Source organism: Antedon bifida, chromosome 11 (assembly GCF_963402885.1).
Source record: "Antedon bifida chromosome 11, ecAntBifi1.1, whole genome shotgun sequence".
NCBI classification, from domain to species: Eukaryota; Metazoa; Echinodermata; class Crinoidea; order Comatulida; family Antedonidae; genus Antedon; species Antedon bifida.
Window position 1 is genome coordinate 19,285,995 of NC_136236.1, and position 20,984 is coordinate 19,306,978.

A 20,984-nucleotide genomic window follows, 5' to 3' on the forward strand; every position below is an offset into this window, starting at 1 on the left:
CTGCGGTGTGACAGAGAGATTTTAATTTCATTATATACTGTATGCAATATTGAGAAATGGGGTCGACGGTGTAATGTCGTACTTTTGGCCATTTTTTTTGTAAAATTTTTCATTAGGGCAAATAGTTATATGTACATTCTGAATACGGCTGTGAAAAAATCAACTCTCTAGCAGTTTTCAAGATTTAGGATGACTGTAATTTTACCCCCTTATTTGCATATTTGATTCATTTAACTTGTACTACTAATTTGCATACGTTCGAGGTGTGTGATTTTGGGAATTACATAACGGTCCTATGCTGGCTATTGGAAACCTGTATCTGAGTCATTCGAGCAAAACATTGAGAAATAAGGTCGAGGATCAAATGTTGTACTTCTGGTAATTTTTCATAAATTGTTTCATTAGAGCAAATATAAATATACATTCTTAATAAGTGAAAAAATCTGACTAGTAGTTTTTGAGTTTTTTGGTAACCCTGTAATTTCAAGTATTTTAGAATGTATAAAAGAGATTGTGTAAAATTCTATGTACATACTGTATGTATGTATCATGCCTCTTGAAAATATAAGAACAGATTTTGTTAAACTGATTATTGTCACCCAATTCAATTTTCAATGTTACAAATTGTTCCAGATTCTTGCAATTTGTTGGTTAATTAAATTCATCGTAATTTGTAAATCATCGTAGATGTTTAGGTTTTCTGATTATCAGTCATATAACCCTGAGTATTTTACCGCTAGTCTGTAAAAATATAACATAACACCTAAACATTTAGATCGAAAGCCCCTAATGTGTTTGTAACATACAAATATGTAACAATATAGGCCTACAGTATGTTTGCTAAAATAAAATCTAGGGCAAGTAATCGAGGCAGAGTATGCAGACCTCTAAATTTTATTAAATATTGGGAAGTTTTAGGAAAAAGTATAAGGCGCTACAATAATACAGTAAACCATAGAGGGTAGGGAAGACCTAAACGCAGTGTTATCTACTTTTGTAAACATGGGTATGTCAGGCGTGCAAAAACTCACTGCCGATCCTGTAAATATTGTGTTGTCCGCGTCTTTCAGATAACAGCATGTTTAGAAGAAAGAAGTATAGATATAATTTATATTATTATATTAATTATAATATTCAATCCTTCTGGTGGTAAATTGGGTAATCAAATAAAGAATAATTATCTTCTACTCTTTATTCATTTAACCAACAGCTACATTTTTCGTTCCCAAATATATAGCAATAACTGTCATTCTGAGCACCATAGGTATTTCAAAGAACCCCTTCCATTGTTAGTGCACATTAGTGACTTCTGTCACTGACTGCAATTACTAAAATTACATATCACGTCATTGTACATATCACGCCATTGTGTCAATGAGACGGCAGGTTTAATGAAAAAGTAGAGAGTTCTACTGTATCATAATACATTAAACCATAGATGGTGCTATTGAAGACACAAATATATTGTCATCTCTTATTGTAAACATGGGTATGTCAGGCGTGCCAAAGGGGTTAGTGTTACAAAACACATACTGCTTTGAATCATAATTGATGAATTTCAACATGTCATTAGAGCGATAATTGTGAATTTTTATTTATTATGCCATTAAATCCCATTTGTTAGGTTATGTTCTCAAGGTTCTAAAAACAATTTCTAAATGTCAATTACAGTACTGGTTATCTCAAATTCAACTAGTAGATAAGAACAATTAGCAGTATTTATGATTCAATAATAAATCTTTTATAAATTGTCATTGTATTATTATATTTACCATTGTATTCGTTGATACCTACTGTACAATATGCCTGATGTTGAAGTTTAACATGTATTTTTTTCCTTCAATTTATGTGCATATTTCATCTAGCCATGGGAAAGCAGGGTAATTACAATGTTTTCTTGTTTATTTGAAGTGTTTATCACACCATTGTTAATCTTATTTTGCACTGTTTTATGAATCATGCACAACATATATTTGATGCAGTGACATAACAGCTATGAGTGCTCACTGGCTAAACCCAGGGCCCTAGAGCATGAACATCTCCACCGCTAATAAATAAATACAATTATGCAACATCGTTATAGCACTTCTTATGAATACTAAGGAGGCCTTTTTCTCCTGCGTTACGCCGCTGATTAGATGTGATAACATCTCACCATTAAAGTACACACCGTGGCATCTTTATCAATGCTCGAGTGTTTAACTCTGACAGACATCTCGCCAACTTTCTTTTTGTTTTTTGATAAATAATATTATGAAATTCAGAATTTAATACCATATGTAGTATTTTGTGACTGCATGCTTGTTTGTGAATTGCATCTAATAATTTCCTTTCACTATTTGAGGGTGTAAATTTTATTCAACAAATTAATTTAGAGACATAGGTTTGTTATTCATGTTTTATGTACAGTTATACAATTACAAAATGTGATTAGAACCAAAAGGGATGATTACCCACGGCGAGTGATGGCCAAGCAGTTAAGACAAAGCCATAATATCAGCAAGGGTTCGAGGATCACTCAATCTATTCTTAAAGAGTAGCTACTGTAGTAGTATAAACCGTAATTCCAGTGTACACAAAATGCCGGTGCAGGAGAGTAGAGGGTTTCCCCAAAGTACTACTATTTCACAGACAGCCACTGCTTAAATAGGCCTTCTCGTAGGCCTCCTAATTCCGTAATAATCATTATGTTGATTGTGTAACTTGCGCTGATGGAAAAAAATGGCACCAATTTCTAAAAAAGATAAAAAGCAAAACAAACAATTACATGCCTAGTTTTATAGTATACTATAAGGCGTGATGTATCGAATATCCCAAACGACAAAATTGCGTGCAGGCAAGCAGCGAATCTAGGACGATACGAAACGGTGGGCGTCCTCATTAAAACATCTAATGAATATTCATGATTTTACCACAAGCATTTGGACGACGTAGTGCTTGTCGTTTGGACGACGCAGTACTTGGCGTTTGGACGACGCAGTACTTGGCGTTTCAACGACGTAGTGGCGATTAAACGATTATTATTTGTACTTGTAGTGTCATGGAGCTATGTCCATGTTGTATTAATGTTTTGAAAATGTCTTGATTCTTGAAACACATTTATTGTAGTTAGGCCTACACTTTGTCCGTACTGAAACAATAACGTTCAACCATGGACATGATAGGCCTACACTTTGTCCGTACTGAAACAATAACGTTCAACCATGGACATGATAGGCCTAGCCTAACTTGGCTAGTACTACTGCAAATCACAGACTTCCTAATAATAATTAATATTATGTTTTTTTGTTATCGATATAAACGCACATTTGATAATTTTAATGTTTGCAGTAACTATATGTTGAAGTACTCACGAACAGTCATTGAAACCTTTTGGGTAATACAGGAATTAACAAAACAAAATGAAGACAATGAATGTGTAATTAGGTACACAAACCATGTGCTTGCTCGACGTTAGGGTGTGAGTATGTGCGTTAAACGTAAAACTTTGCGCTGCTAAGGTGGCAGCAGTGTGTCTAAATTGCTCCTGAATTTTCTTCTAAAATTTGCGTTGTTTTCTGATTTAAATTTCTTGATGTTGTACTGATTTTACTTTAATTGTACCTGTTGTCTGTTTTTCCTAGTCTGGTGAAGTTTGTGACTGTTTTTTTTCCTTCTGTAACTTTTGTTCAAATTTACTACACTGCCTAGGCCTAACTGTTTACCTGAATAAACTGAGGTTATATAGGGGAAAGTAGTCTGTTTGAGGCCTCCTGCTTTGGTTCCAGACAAGCCTAGACTGACCTGTTGTTCAAGTCTAGTCATGCTCAGCTGATTCTTTTGTTTTAGCTGAACTGAACTTTCTGCGAACTCTGGTTTTTCACTGCATACTGTATTATTGGCATTTCTTGCTCGGAGTGAATGGCTCAACTCATCTGACTTGCATTCATTATGAAGTCACTTGTACGTTACACGCTGAATGAAATCAAGAATATTGGCAAACAAGTAAACAGACCACAATCTCTTAGTCAACAAGTATGGCAGCGACTGAGTGACCTCGGTATTTGTAGAAAGACCGTACGAGGATGTAGAGCTGGCGTGAAAAAGCGACGACAAATAAAAGTCGTTACGACATCTCGCTTTTCTGACACAACTGATGTATGCTCTCAGAGGAAGTTGGAACTTCGCGTCATTAATTATAACAATCTTGTGCAAATAAAAGCGGAGAGTAAAAAGTATCTCGATGTTCACTGCTGGAACGCACAATCTATCGGTAATAAAACTCAAACAATTTATGACTACATTCTCGACAAAGATGTTGATGTTTTGACTATCACAGAGTCTTGGTTGTCTGAAGAAGACCCTGTTATTATTGGTGAATGTACGCCATTAGGGTACTCTTTCTTAAACTTTCCAAGACCTGGTGATAGACACGGCGGTATTGCAATCATCAGCAAATCAAGTCTGAAGCTAGGTATTTCACCTACAGGAATAGATACCGTCACTTTTGAACATGCTTCAATAACTGGCAACTCAAAGTTTGTTCGTTTTATTGCAGTCTATCGACCACCACCCTCAAAGAAAAATGGTTTGACAGTCTCCTGGGTGTCGTATCTACACTCCCTGGCAAACCATTGATTTTGGGTGATCTGAATGTTCATGTTAATGATCCTACAAAACAAGACGTGTCGCGATTTTTAACTTCTTTGGCAGAACACAACATGAAACAGTACGTTAACAGCCCAACGCATAAATGTGGAAATACGCTAGATCATGTTATTTGTCATCCAGAAGATGATCTTATTACATGCGAGTCATCCATTACTGTATCACCATGCAGATATGGATCTGATCATAACATGATAGAGTGTAGTATCAATAGGTTTAAACCATGTCCCGAAAGAAGAATTATCACCCGTAGATCGTTTAAAGATCTAGACATGGAATCTTTCATACCAGATCTCGATCGTGCGACGAAGTGTATTCTTCTGACAAATGATCCCAATTCTCAAGCTGAGTTATATAATAGTTCTATTCGCGAAGTACTTGATAGACATTGCCCGGAGAAATCACGGTCCCTGAAGCTGATCAGACAACCTAAATGGTATACTGATGATGTAAAAGACTCGCGTCGTGAGCGTAGACAACTTGAACGCAAGTGGAGAAAAACTCTCTCTGGTGAAGATCGTGAAATGTACCTTAAGCAAAATGTTAAAGTTACTAAACTTATCAAGGAACGTAAAACCAACTTTTTCCAAGAAACACTAAATGGTGCAAATGCTAAAACCATGTTTAATACTCTTAATAGTCTGTTAAATTCATCTGTCAGTAAACTTCCTGCAAGTTCCTCTAACCTTGTTCTGAGCAATCAATTTGCACAATATTTCACTGATAAGGTGTCTAACATTAGATCTGAACTTGATCAAATGTGCCATATAAATAATGATAAGAATGATAATGTATACAATGTCAGTCAAAACGAAATCTTAAATTCTGACAATAATATCCTTAGTGATAAATTAAGTAAGTGTGTAAATATGTTAGATACTTTTGTAAAACTGAACGAGGAAGATGTTAGGAAAATTATCACTAAACTTCCTAATAAAACAAGTCCACTGGATCCTATGCCCACTTGGTTACTGAAACGCTGTATTGATACATTATTGCCGAGTATCACGTCCATTGTTAATAATTCTCTGAGAGCAGGGATATTTCCTATTATCCTTCGTCAAGCGATTATTACCCCTTTGATTAAGAAACCAACCTTAAATCCTGATGTTTTTAAAAATTACCGGCCTGTCTCCAACCTCCCAACGTTAGGTAAAATAATTGAATATCCCGCAGTCTCTAGTTTTAAAGAGCATCTCCAGAACAACGATCTTACTGAACCGTACCAGTCTGCATATAAATCATCTCATAGTACGGAAACTGCCCTTTTGCGGGTTAAGAATGATATGTTAAATGAACTTGACAAAGGTAAATCAATTATGTTGGTCCTACTAGATCTCTCCTCTGCATTCGACACCATAGACCATGACATCCTTGTAAATCGAATGCAGAGTGAATTTGGTATCTCCGGTACTGTATTAAACTGGTTTGCTAGTTACCATCATGAACGTGTAAATAGAGTCTGTGTTCTAGGTGAATACTCGCAGAATCATGTTTTGAGATATGGTGTACCTCAAGGGTCCATCGTAGGTCCATCTATCTTTACTATGTATGCGCAACCTATTGCAGATATCATTAGGCAATTTGAAGTAGCGTATCACATATATGCTGATGACATACAGCTTTACGTTAGCTTTGATTCAAAGTCGGAGGAGGATATCTCCGCAGCTAAGTTTAAACTTACCGAATGCATTACTGAAATACGTTCGTGGATGATGATCAACAAACTAAAGCTCAATGATTCAAAAACTGAGTTTTTCGTGATTTCATCTAATAGGCATGTTAAGGCTATACCCCAACTTGATTTGAAAATCGGTGAATCTATAATCACCCCATCCAGTAAGATTAAAAATCTTGGTATCATGCTTGATAACCAACTCTCTATGAAAAGTCATGTTAGTACATTGCGTAGTAGGGTAAACTTCCATCTTCGTAATTTGAGTAGGATTCGGTGTTTCATAGACCGCTCTACTTGTACACATGCAGTAAGATCTTTAATTCTTTCCCGACTGGACTATGGCAACTCTTTGCTCGGTGGATTGGCTGTTTCAGACGTCCGACGTTTGCAAACACTGCAAAATAGCGCTGCACGTCTTATTTTTCAAGCTAGCAAGCGCACCACTGCGTCTCCTCTCATTGGGGAGCTGCATTGGTTACCTGTCCAGCAGAGAATTGAATTCAAGATCTTAGTGCATGTGTACAACTGTCTGTATGGCTCAGCACCTGGTTATTTACAGGACCTTATAAACAAACACCATTCTGGTCGGCATGGACTTCGATCTACCCAAGACCATACCCGTCTTGCCATCCCCAAGACCAAGAGGTCGTTTGGCGATAAGTGTTTTTCTGTCATCGGTCCTAGATTGTGGAATAACTTACCATCTTATATTCGTGAAGCCATAAATGTGCAATATTTCAAGAAAATGTTAAAAACCTATCTCTTTCCTAAATAATGTTTATGATATTACGGTAACTTTTTGTATAGGCCCTCATAGTTTTTATATATATATATTTTTGTATTTTCATTCTATTTTCTATTTTTTGTATTTTGTAAGTTTTGTTGAGTATATTGTATTTTCTATTGTACAGCGCTTTGGTCACTTGGAAAAGCGCTATATAAATCCAAAATTAAATAAATAAAAATCTAACGCACCACATTAGACTCAGGCAGTTATTATGCATCAATCAAAATGTTAATTTGCATACAAGTCTAATGCAGTAGAGATTTAGCCTACAGGCTATTTCAGTAAGCAGCCAAGGTTGAGCCTTGACATTCTCTATAATAATTAGAACTTGTAGGACATAATATTGTGAAGCAATCTTCAGTTTCTGTTTTTGGCCGTAAACCTGCTAGCCTATGTGGGAATGATTCAAGCTAAAACTAAGTAATAAAACAATAAGTCAGCAATTTCGACGGCGAACAGCAATGGCATAAAGCCTGGCCTAGCTATACTACAATTTCATGTAACAGTATGTGAATTTAATCATATTATTACCTTTACAAAATATTTCAATATACATTCTAAATCCACATGTGCCGACAGGGCCCGACACGACTATCCGGACAAAACAAATAATGCTGTTCAGCAAAGAGCAACTAACATAAATAACATATTAATAGAGCGCGGCGATCAAGCATATTTGAAGAATTAATGTTAACAGATGTTTGTGTCATCGCTCGAAAATATCTTCTCCGGATTGTGAAAAAGGCGTACCAATAAAAAAAAAACAAAAAAGATAATTTCTCTAATCTGAAAGTAGGCCGCGGTGGAATACGATTCATCGAAAATAGGCTTCTTTTTGCAGTGGTTGCTGTGAGCTTGTACTCCCATCACTGGTCATTTTCTAAGTTTAATCGTCACGACTACTCAAAAGGTGTACATTCAAGTGGAGACGCTGGGTTGTTTTGGTGGGCGTGCATCGTCGATCATGTTGTCACATGACCACACAATCTAAGTACCGCTTAATACAAGCGACATCCCTTTGATCGTATCACTGTACCGTAAAAGTTTATCGTGGAATAATAATTAATAACCACATCTACGAATAGGACGCCTCAAACATATTTAATGAATAAGTGTGTATTTATATAAAGTATGTTTCTCTATCTATATTGTTTTATTACATAAGCTATACCATTAAGAAATGATTCTCCATATTGCTGGCTATGCTGTATCCAAGGACAGCTGTTACCAATTTGGTGAATTAACAAGGTGTCTATAATGCTGTACTTAAGTAATTAATAATTGCTTAACATTAGTGGAGTGAGTGAGTGGCCATAACATCGGCAGGGATTCAAGGCTCACTCACTCCATGGTTCTGGTGGTAGAACGAGTCTTCTCGGATAAAAAACCGTAGGTCCAGTGTACACAACTAGCTCGTGTGCACTTTAAAGAACCTAGTACATCTTTCGAGACGAGTAGGGGGTTACCCCGGTGTATTAGTACATCACAGCCACTGATCACCAACTGGGGCCTCTGGGAGACCAGTCTTTGACTGAAGAGGTCGCCCAGTATAAAAATAAACAAACAAACAAACAAACAATGCAATTTAATATATACCATACGACACCACAAATACTAAATAAGGAAATAATCTGCTTGTGACTATATAATTAGCCAGGATTCATTAAGCTTTGCTTGTGACAATAATTCCCGACCCCAATCTCCAAATGCAGATTTTAGTAGTCTCTGCAGTCACGATACGTTATGAAATTAGAGTACGTTTCAGGCAATTTTAAGCGTTTAAAAAATTGCCATGAGTGCGCAGTTAAACATGCGCCCTTTTTTTGTCCGATTTCTGTTGTACAACCTTTCTTTAATAATATCATCATATTTTATTCACTTTTCAACACGAAATTGCGTTATACGAGCACGTCAAAAGTGACAGACTATACGCACGTGTAAGTTAACAAAATGGTGAAAATATGCTAAATTTTAAAATTAATAAATGCTTGGGAATACCTATTTTTAGTTCATTTTCTTGAAGTGTATGTATCATATGTATGATTTATTATGAAATTAAGAGAACAAAAGTTGATTAAGTCATCATTAATTGCATATTAAATTTAAAAAAATTAATTTCGACAATCAAACAAATTATGACATTTTCTTAGGCCAAAATAACAAACTTAACATTAACTTTCTTCCTTCAGAAGTTCATATATTAAAGTTAAAAGTATATAGTTTGACAGTGCATCATTTTTTAAAATTTTTAAAGATGTCATCATAGTAACAAGTTATAATTCATTGCGGTATGTAATAATCTATCTGCACTAAAGTGGCTACTGAATACAGTAGTAACTACACAGAGGAATCTTTCTACAACTTTTAGTCAGTTGTGTATGGCTTGGTGGTCTGTGCTCGTGTCTATGACATTCAAGGTACCGAGATCGAGTCTCACCTTGGGAAACCAAACGAAATAAGATTTTTTTTATTATCCATATTGTTTGTTCAATTTTATTTCTTAATCTTAGTGTATAGATTGTACACATTTTATATTTGAAATCTAGATAAAAAGTAACTTATGTCTTTATTATGTAACAAATGTGGTTTATGACATTATACGCAGAGGGATCTTTGATCGGATTGTGATACCGGCTATTTGCATTAGCAAGATCCTATCATATATTATAAATAATTAAAGATTCTGAGAAAATCAATCAGTCATTACAGTATATCCTTTAAAAATCAATTATCTTTATTTAAATCAATGCATATAAACCTATAATTCGTCATAGTGACGAATTAAATCTAGTTTATTATTGAAATCATTTTCATTTTTCATTTATGACTTTTAAATATAATATTTTCTCTTCCTACTTTACTCTTTATTATGATTTCATAGAATATTTGGCAGGTATACTGTTTATAGTATTCAACTCCTAGTCCTTTTAAATGATGATGATGATGAGAACCAATATTCAACGAAATGATTATTAATTTCACTAGATTTTACTTTTATACCAAAACAGTGTTTATGAGTTCAATCAACTCTTTAATTGTGATTTAGTGTGCTCATTCAAACACAAATTTACATTGATGGCAATTTCTGATGGTGTTCACTATAACTATATAGATAGTTCACAGCTATACAAATGCAACAAAATGCTTACTCATTTCACTATTACACTGCATACTGTATGGTCTCTTCAAGCTGAAAAAGTATGGTGGCTGGTTCTGTAGACTTATAATTTTGTTTCATATCTATAGCAATGTATTTAGGGAAATCGGAAAAAAGCCACCACTGTAAAAAGCCACCCAACAATGGACTTTACCATTGTAAAGTGGGAGTGCTGGACAATCAATTTTTATTCGATTGTGTTATTATGAATAGGAATTTGGGTGTAGATGTCATGTTGAAACAATATCAAAGTTTTTAAAATTAGTATAAACAAATATAATTGTTTGTTTCTTGAATGATAAAAGTGTCATTTTTTTTTCTCTATATAGCCTCCTCCTGAAATGTATCAACGTGCTTACCATGCTTATAATTCAAAGTTGATTACAATGACTTACAGGTAAGTACTGATTGAAAGTGTCATTACTGGGATTAGCTGGCACATCACGCAAAAATAATTTTTCTGTTAGATCAAATGTTGGGTCGCGAAAAATTCCCAAAATAGGATCATGGGGTCGCGGTCAAAAAACGTTGCAGAACGCTGGTTTAGAGTCGATCAGGCGTTTTTTACTTGCGCTATTCAATTTTTTGACATTTGGTTCGCCAAATTGTAGAAGATGACAAGAAACTGAAATCGCAAAAATGTTGAGCTTTACAGTATATATTTATAGTTGTATGCAATGTAAAATAGACGAAATGTCTTGTTGGCAAAATTACATGTTGGCCAGTAGTCTGTGGGTGAAGTGGCATGCAGCAAAACGCTCCTTCACCAATGTACAGTAGAACCTCTGTTTTATGTTCCCTGGATTTTACGTACGCTTAAAATGACCAAAGCACAAAGCCATGGCTGTGTGAGACAAGCTACACACATGCATTTCCCCCTATTAGCAGCAAATGTTTTTATTGATAGAAAATACAACAACATTGATATTTTATTTAAACATCGCACAGCCTGATATATATTGTACTTTTCTAGTTTTAGGCTGCCTCACATCTTGCTCGATTAGTCTAGGCAAGACCTAACTAGTGACCACCTGCATGCTGTACAGTAAAGTAGGCAAACACGGCAGCCATTTTAGCTACGATCTACATATTTGAGGTCAATTTAAGGTCAACCTGGATTTTACGAATCCCGTGTTTTAAATACTTTTCAGTCCTGTACTGTATGTAAAATGAAGGTTCTATTGTAGTAGATTTTCAAGTTACAGTAGGCCCTACATCACAATAGGACAAATAGAGTGGAGTTGTACAGTTAGTTTATTTGCAGTCTAAATAAAAACACAATAAAATTATGAAAATGGACAGAACAGCAGCAACCACATGTGAATGGGTCAAGACGGGCATTAATGTGAAGCTACCCAGAAAATTTCAATTCTTATTTAAAAATATCATACTTCATATATTCTTTTAAAATTGTTGTCAATGTGTACGATTTTCTTGAAAATCACGCCTTTTCGCGATTTGAAGGATACCTTGTAATACCTTCCTATTCTTTTACATCCAAAAGAGGGGGGTATATTTGAATAATCCTAAAAAATTGTTTTGTTTTATTTGGTTTTATTCGTGTATAAATACAAAACGTAGCAAAAGGCTAAAATTATTGTATTTATAAAATATTATGCATTAATAATATTCAGCGTTGCTAAGTATCGTGGTGCATGGAAACAATAAAAATATGTTGAGAGAGGCACGGCTAGTGAATAAATGCAAAAGAATATCCGTTGGAAGACCTATGGTACCTTTTTCAATACTTAAGCAGTATTATTCACAGTCATGTTACGCCGAAACTCATCTCAAATAAATGTATTAACAATTAAAAAGATCCAAAAACAGTATGAAAACATCTCATTAATTTTTATCTTTGTGATGAAGTGATTTTTACAATTTAGTGCCGAAAGGACCATTTCGTTGTGCTTTGCCATTGCGATCCACATGTTTCGTTATCCTCTATCCCTACTTGTCATGATCAGAGCCTATATTCTCGAGCACATCTCTAATTTTTAAGCAAATTGTGATCTTCCTAAAGTCACTATCTTTGCTAATAGATAATAATATTATTTGGCATATGCCCAAAATTGAATAGTAGAAGGCAACATTTGTCTTAAGACGAAAAATCTATGCTGCTTGTGCATTTCTCTTAACGACATGGCACTGTATAACATTTTATTTCCATATTTTATCACTCTTATCAAATGACTTGAAATGGAGAAAGAGCACAAAAGAGTGAAATACATGACGTATTTAAACACTCTTATCTCAAATCAAATCAACATTATTTATTTGTGTTAATTATTGTCCATGTTTTCTTCTAAAAATTACTTTTAAATACATTTATTTATATTGATTTTATTGTTTTTAAATTCTTAATGGTCGTCACATAGTTATTCACTTTGAGCAAAAATTGGATTTAAAAAAAATATTTTCCTGAAAAAACTGTAATTTAAAAATAGTCAAATTGACTGGAAGTCAATGGGTTTTTCGTTGAATTTATCTGTTTATTTTGTCTTTTAAAATTGAAAACTTTTTAAAAAAAATCTTCATTTGTTATGTTTTCGGGGGTCAATAAAATAAATCTTTAACTCTCTCTCTTAATTAGAGTTACTTTTAAGTATTTTTAATCTGATTTTTTTTGTATTGTTTTACTGTTAAACTGTACCACTTTGAAAAACAGTACACTTGTATTGAAAGTGTAAACAGTATAAAGAATAAATAAATAAATCATTTAGAGAAAGTTTTATACTATGAGATTATTTAGAGCATTACTATAAGTATGTTAGATTGAAAACAGTGATATAGAGCTGCAAATTGTCCAAACCATTTCCAACATTACAACTATTTGAAAATGTATCACTATTATTTGTAATATTCTTTGTATAGGGCATGGTTTAAATACCACATGGGGAAACGACAGAAGCGTATCAATTTAGAGCGGAAGATGAGAGCGGCAGCCGAGTACTATCATAAACGGAAAATACGAATACACATGGAAAAGTGGGTGAACTGGTACCGGTTCAGGATGAATAGACATTCTTGTAAGAATAATAATATGATTTTATATTGGTTTTTTTTTAGTGTAATAATATACTTGAACTTCCCCCAACCCCTCTACACTCTTATTCCTTAATGTATTTTAATGTGTTTTCATACAAGATGATAATTTATTTTATATCTAGCGGCTTACCAGGTGATCGAGACTGTATACAATATGTCGTTAGGTCGTATGGTGTTTGAAGCTTGGCATAACGTCATGCTAGATGCACGGAGAACACGGGAATACTTTGAGGTAAGATTTTAAAATAATTTTTTTTTTTACGAATTGTATTGTAATTTTATAAAAAAAATGTTCTTGATATATTGTTCAAACACTATTCCTTTACAATTTTAGTATAGTATAATTGCCTTGATTTAGATAGATTTGAAACGCCTTCAATAAATATTTTTCTGTTCACTGTGTACAGAAATAATTATCAATTGAATTAATCTCTATTTTAGAGTATAATCACACACTAAATCTCTTACAAACTTGATTTGAACTCGTCACTTTGACGGTTATTCGAGCAAACGGAACATGCACATACGAAAAACATACATACATAAAATATGAACGTCGACAATTATGCCATCCTATGACATGAATTAAATATGTTTACAGTGCTAAATTGTACCTGTATTTTGTGTCATAAAACATAACAGTATTAAGGAATACACTGTATATGTTATGTACAGTGTAGCAAAGATGAAATTACGAGACCCATCTTTTAATCCAATTGTCATCAAAATGTAACATAAAGATAGCAATTTTATAAGATAATTATCGAAATAATTACATTAAAGAAAATTGGAAGAATTTTGGGAAAGAAAATTGGAAGAATTTTGGGCACGAAAATGCGAGATGCACCCTATTTTAACATGGCGAATGTTTACTAAAAAGATGAAAATCAGACTTTTTAAATTAAACTGGCCATATGATGATGTCATGACATCTGATGGCCACACATTTGTCGGGGTGGTCTCATTGATCAATGAAACAACATCTCAAATTTTAGCATATCTTCTAGGAGCTAACCACTTTTGCCTTCTTTGTAACAGCAGAAGAATTCATTTTTCCGTCTCACCCAGAAACAATCTGCCAAATATTGGGCTTGTTTCCATCTTCTCCGGAAGTAATTTGATTTTCTTCAGAAACGCAAGGTGGTAGATTTATGTCAACTTTAAAAAGTATCAGTGGGTTAGGTGTGAGTGGTTTAAGATTTTTACTATTCTCCTGGTTGCTGGTTGCTGGTTATTGTTGACGATATTTTTCACTTCACAAATGAATGTATGTAAGGTATCATCAGCTAACGTCTGATTCTTAACTATTGTAATTTGATGCTCCCGTATTCCACCATGATGGGATCCAGTGGGTGGATTGAATAACCAGTCAATATCCTTTGCAGTAAAGTTAAATGAATTTTGGCTTGGTTCCACGCTTTTATTTCCTTGCCCATCTCACGACATGCTCCAACTAGGTTGGTAGCATTATCTGACCTAATTTGCTTCACTAGAAAAAATACCTTCAGAATGGAACACAAGTATATGTCCAATTCATAAGAAAGGAGATAGAAAAGACTTTCATTGTAGAGGCATATCTTTATAATTATTCATGTGTTTAAAAAATATTCAATAGGATAATTGCAAAAAATTTATCACACTATCTTGAGAATAATGATGTGCTTTAGACCAGGATACAGATGTGAAGATCACATATTCACATTAAAAAGTGTTGATGTGTGTCTACGTAAAAAAGAAAAGATAAACACACTTTTAGAGGGACAGCTTATTAAAAGCGGCGTGGACATCAAGCATTAGAGGCCGTGTGTGGCAAATGATGTCTTTACACAAATGTACAAGGTTTTATAAAATTTGGAGATATATGTATACAGATTATTTTTATATTGAACAAGGTGTAAAAACTATGCTGTGTACTTTCTCCTGCACTATTTTGCATTTTTATACATGAATTTACAAAACTTTTGAAATCCCATAATATAGGAGTACGAATTAACAATATTTCGTTAGGGGGCGATTTTTTTGGCCCAACATGAAATGAATAAAATGGTAGACATCGCAACTCAATTTGCCAAAGTTTGGAAATTAAAATTTAACTAAATGATAAATCAAACGTTATAGTAGGGTGTGATAATTTCCCTATTGCATTTTGTATTAATGATGTTTTATGTGATAAGCCTATAACCCCTGATTCCATCAAGATAATGACAGACAAAAAAAATGCATACTGTTAATTGGAAGTCCGTTAGTAAACAGGATATTGATATGTACACTTATCATCATCATCATTATTTATTGGGTCTATTTGAGTATACATAACAACAAAAAAACTTAAATTGGGGAGACCACCCAAAGTCAGTTTACACATAAAAGACATAAAGACAAAATACAGTTACAGCGAATCAAAATGAATATGAACTTTTCTAATGAAGGCTGATGGGCTTTCTAGGACTGCAGCATCAGTCAACAGTCTGGGAAGCTGGTCCCAGACACGGGGTAACCTGATTGCTATAGAATGGAAAAATGCCTGTGTCCTTGATGCTTGATGTCGGAAACACAGGTGATCATTGTGACAGGTATTTATTGTGCTGCAGTCCAGAAACCCCACCAGAACCTTAATACAAAATATAATAAGAAATTTATCTCTTCAAACGGACAAGGATGACACTGAAAGCAAATAACCTCTCCACAGATGTATTACTTAAAGATATATTGTCCCCCTAAAAAAATATTTTTTTTAAATTTTTTTGTTGAATATGTTATTTTAATGTCACATAATAGTTATTCACTCTCACAAAAAATTGGGTCTGAAAAAAATTTATTTACCTGAGAAAAATGTAATTTTAAGCAAAAAATTGTCAAATTGTCTGGAAGACAATGAGTTTTTGGGTAATTTAACTGTTTATTTTGTCTTTTTATAGGTGAAATAATTTTTTTCCCCCGTTTTTTTTCTTATGGAAGTGAACAACTTCATTAAAACTGCAAAATGGCCTATTTAAAGTCCGATTTTAAAAATCTTTATTTTTCATGATTTTGGGGGACAATACATCTTTAATAGTCTTTTAGTTCAGTCCGAAGCTTTTAATTGCCATAGATATGTCTCATTATAATGATATTAATGACTTGCATGATTCTATAATTGATTGTCTTATCCAATCTTATTTGCTTCTCGAAGCAAATAAGTAAAGAACATAATTTTAATCCAGTTCCTGGTTGGAACGACAGAGTCTCTGATTTTCACTCTATTGCTAGAGAGGCATTTTTACTTTGGCGAGCCAACGGCAAACCCAAATTTGGTTCCCTTTTTAAAGCTATGAAAGTCTTTAGACAATGTAAAACTGACAGATTAAGGCCGGAAAAATGGTAATATGAAATGTGACACTATGGTTAAAACTAACTGATGTATGTGATATGTGGCACAAACACTACTACAACTTGTTTATTAACTGTGTAGATAACAAAGTACAAGAATTATGTTAATGATGCTTTTGATTGTCAATCTTATAATATTAGTGATCCTATTGTTACCCCGCATTTCGTAAACAAGCTTGTATTAAAACTCCCCATGGCCAAAGCTCTAAAGTTCTAACACCGAATTGAATGGGTGTTTGGTTTCAGTTTTTGTTGCTAAATTCATCGTTTTTAACATAAATTCGGACGATTTTTGCTATAAAATTTGGGTTTTCATAATTAATTAACCATTATCTTCTCCTCCTTGGTAGGTATTTGCAACATTCTGCGTCCCCTTTGTTTCCGTTTGGTGGTTTTATCTGTGAATCTTTTCTATTGCCTGCCATCCTTCCCCATACTTTCTCTTCCCCCCACAACTGAATAACATATCTTGTATCTTGCCGGTTAAACGGCGTTGTAACACCGAATTGAATGGGTGTTTTTAAACAGTTATTTTGAGCTGCCTTTTAACCGGTTACCACAAATTTGTCCTGTTTCTGCTCCCAAGAAAATGGAGTTAATTTATTCACACCGATTTTAACCGGTTATTTTTATGCAGCAGAAACAGACCCTAATGACTATAATAAAACTGACCTTTGTTCTCTTTTGGAACAAGGATTTCTTAATTGCATTCCCTTGTTCGTTATCGTATTGGTCTCTCGCTATGGATTCTTTCCATTCAATGGGTGTGGCATATTAATATAAAGCACCATGTATTCTATTAGACAATTTTGTCTTTTGGATAGAGTGGATAGAGACATCAGGTGCTATTATTCTGTTATTTACTACAAATATCATTAATTACTTTTTATCCAGAATGTAACCATGTTTCAAATTTTTTTCAAAATTCAAGATTTTCCATTAGTAGTATTAGTATATGTACCTATTTTCATTTTTAACTCCATGAATGATGACAATGATATTAAGAAACAGTATCAAGCTCTGTGTATCAGAGCTAATACATTATGCAGGACATTCTCCAAATGTTCCGTTGAAGTGAAATGTCAGTTATTTAAACGTATTATGTTGATTATGTTAATGTATACTGTATGACTCTATAGACGGTACTGTGAACTCATTTGCTTTAATAATGGGTTACGTAAGCTACTGAAATTGCCTAGATATAATAGAGCAAGCATGATGTTTGTAACAAATAACATTCCCTGTTTCTATGAATATTGGAGGAACTCTATACATAGTTTTAAGAACAGAATTCATGACAGTTGCAATAGTCTGATTTAAACCATAATAACTTCAAATGGCACGAGGTATTCTAAAAGCCTCTCGTAACACACTACTAACAGCATTGTATGGTGAACTTGGCTGTCGCCTATCTCTGTAACTCAGGTTAATTATCGAATAAATTACTTTAATCGCATTTTAAAAATGCATCAAAACTGAATTCCTTATTTGATTCAAATTGTAATTTTAGCCATTTAAACTATAAGATGTTAATTTACTTAAAAGAGTTATTCACTAAAGGTAATGCTACTAACACCTTGATTATATTCGTAAAACACAAAGAAATTGTTAACTCACATTGCTAATTGGAATCAAGAGCTAAATGAGAAATCATCGCTCAATGAATATAGGTCTCTAAAGAAAACCCCAGGCTTGGAAAACTTTAGTGTAAGCATTAAATTTAAGTTACGTACAAATACTCTGCCATTGCAGGAGGGTAGCTGGTCACCAGTGAGTAATGGTATATGTAATTTATCTAATATGAATTGTATAGAAAACCACTTCTTATTTGTATGTCCTAAACCTAACCCAAACCTTCAAACAATATATAAGATATCTTAGTTTTAAATAGAGATATCTTAGTTTTAAATAGAGATATCTTAGTTTTAAATAGAGATATCTTAGTTTTAAATAGAGATATCTTAGTTTTAAATAGAGATATCTTAGTTTTAAATAGAGATATCTTAGTTTTAAATAGATCTAAAGGCAAATTACTGAAAAAATGACAATGCTGTGGGTATTACTATCAGTGGCTGGATCTCAATAGAGGGCATGGAAAAACGCTCTACTTTCCTTGCTATCAATAGATTTTTATTATTATTTTATCTATACATGCTGATTCTGTATTACAGCAAAATACATGTTTAGGCCTTGAATTTCTTTTTATGCCTTTAATATTTTTCGTTGTTATTACCCTTTTTTTATAAGTGTGCCGTTGATATAAAAGCGTATTGTTCAATGAATTATTATTAGTATTATCATTGCCGTCGTCGATTTTGTTTTTAGAAACATTGAAAACAAAATGTATCTTCAAAACCTCCCACATACATCAGTTGATTAATTTTTTCTATAATCTTTTAGGAACATTGATATTTAATCATTGATGTGCAATTTGCAGCCTTGGGGATTAAAATAAAAACTCATCCTCTTATTAGTAATAACAACAAAGTAACACTAACAAAGCCACTAGCTTTTACTTGTATATTAATAAAGATCAGAACAAGCTACACAGGTAATTTTTCATGAATTTGTATTAAAGTCTGAGATGGTTAACTAAAATTGGTCTTAAACTTCAGGTAGAAGTTTTACCAAACAGGCTATGAGCACCCACTGGCTATCAGCACCCACTGGCTATCAGCACCCACTGGCTATCAGCACCCACTGGCTAAACTTAGAATATAAAGTAAAAAATATATAATAGTATACTATTGTATATTGTATTTATAGGAAACATGGCTTTAAAACAAGTTTATGTTTGCTACTGTTGCTATTGTCTCTCGGGGCTGCCTTTTGTTTTAGACCGGTTCCATTTCTCGGTCTAGAAAACAAGTCAAGGTGAAATTTTGGCTAGAAGCTGCCAAGACCATTTCTTTAATTTTATAGCTTTCATTCTGTCAGACCTCGTATCAAGACACTATTTTTTTCTGTTGAGTGGAAGAGCAGTTTATCTTCTATTGTCTGTGGTAATGACCATGTTTCTGCACCGTAAGTTTTGCTGGCAGATTTCACTGGTTTTAAACAGACACAATGATGTTTTGTTTTCATTATGTCATTAGCTTGACCAAAAGCACCTCATCCTGCTCTTATCCTTTGCTTTATTTCTTTATTTCAAGTGGTTATGGTTTGTGTTAATTTGCCCAAAATTTGTCCACTTCAATCAATAATGTTTGGTTATATTGGTTTCTTGAGAGTGTAACTATAATAACATAATTTTTTTTGCTGATATTCATTTGTAATCCTTTGATTTCTTTATCACTTTATCATTAGTTCTATATACTCAACTGGATTGAAGATTTGTTCAATCCAATTAAGTTTACATACTGTTTCTTCCAATGCAACATTAAGTAATTTAGAGGAGTCTCCTATATTTACAAACGTTTTCCGAAGATTATGAAAAAATCACAGGTTAAGAATTATTTACAGGAGGTGTAAGAAGTCTAAATCCATCATATTCATTTATTTTCCAGAACACATAACAATACAAAAAACACATGACACCATTGTCAAAAAGCAATAAAAATATCGCTGTAAACAGACTCTCAACAGCTTTATGCCACTGTAATAATGCTAGATGAACGTCTTTGCATAAATGATCATAATTGATGCCATAAACCTCCAATTTTCATTCCGGATACATAATCGTTTAAATGATTAAATGTCAATATCTCAGAAATTTTAACTTCCTCATCAAATTCTTCTGTTCTGTTATAGATGTGTTATCTAAAGTTTGAAATATCCCAGATCAACACTCCAGATATAGTACACAGTTTTAAGAATACCTTAAACTTAGTTTTAAGAAATCACCTTAGGCATTTTTTTATAGATCTTTTATAATATTCATAACTAGAAAAAGCTCAATAATATTATCATTATCACAATGAGCACTTATTTTGAAATTTAAACATAACAATAATACCACATTTTGGCGATAGAGTACAGAAATTTAAAGTTATTTTAAATATAATTATAATAATAATTTCAAAATTTGACCTTGATCAGATTTTTCTGATTTTATCATAATTTTAATTAATAACACACACACACACACATCGCATCTTCTCCTGTCTTCCCCAGCTTCACTTTTGCTCAACTCTCAATTCACAACATAAACAATGATCTGATGATTCATAGGCTTATAAATAGGCTAGAGTTAATTAGGATATTTAATTTATATAGGACTAGTAATAAATACATAGTAAATATACATACAGTTTATTAAATGTGCTTTTATGTATATAAAGAACAAGCTAGTTTAGAGT

The 20,984-nt window shown here is 33.4% G+C and overlaps 1 protein-coding gene across 2 annotated transcripts in view; it reads left to right on the top strand.

The window, feature by feature from the left end:
- LOC144856510 (F-box and leucine-rich repeat protein 13-like) overlaps positions 1–20,984 on the top strand; it is a 55,633-nt gene that overhangs the window by 14,055 nt on the left and 20,594 nt on the right. Inside the window, exons 4-7 of one of the 2 annotated variants that reach the window (XM_078714517.1) lie at positions 1,866–1,880; positions 10,599–10,666; positions 13,144–13,298; positions 13,440–13,549. In XM_078714517.1, the coding sequence (XP_078570643.1) occupies positions 1,866–1,880; positions 10,599–10,666; positions 13,144–13,298; positions 13,440–13,549 (348 nt within the window). The remainder of the gene's footprint in view (positions 1–1,865; positions 1,881–10,598; positions 10,667–13,143; positions 13,299–13,439; positions 13,550–20,984) is intronic. The other variant, XM_078714518.1, reaches the window with a different exon arrangement.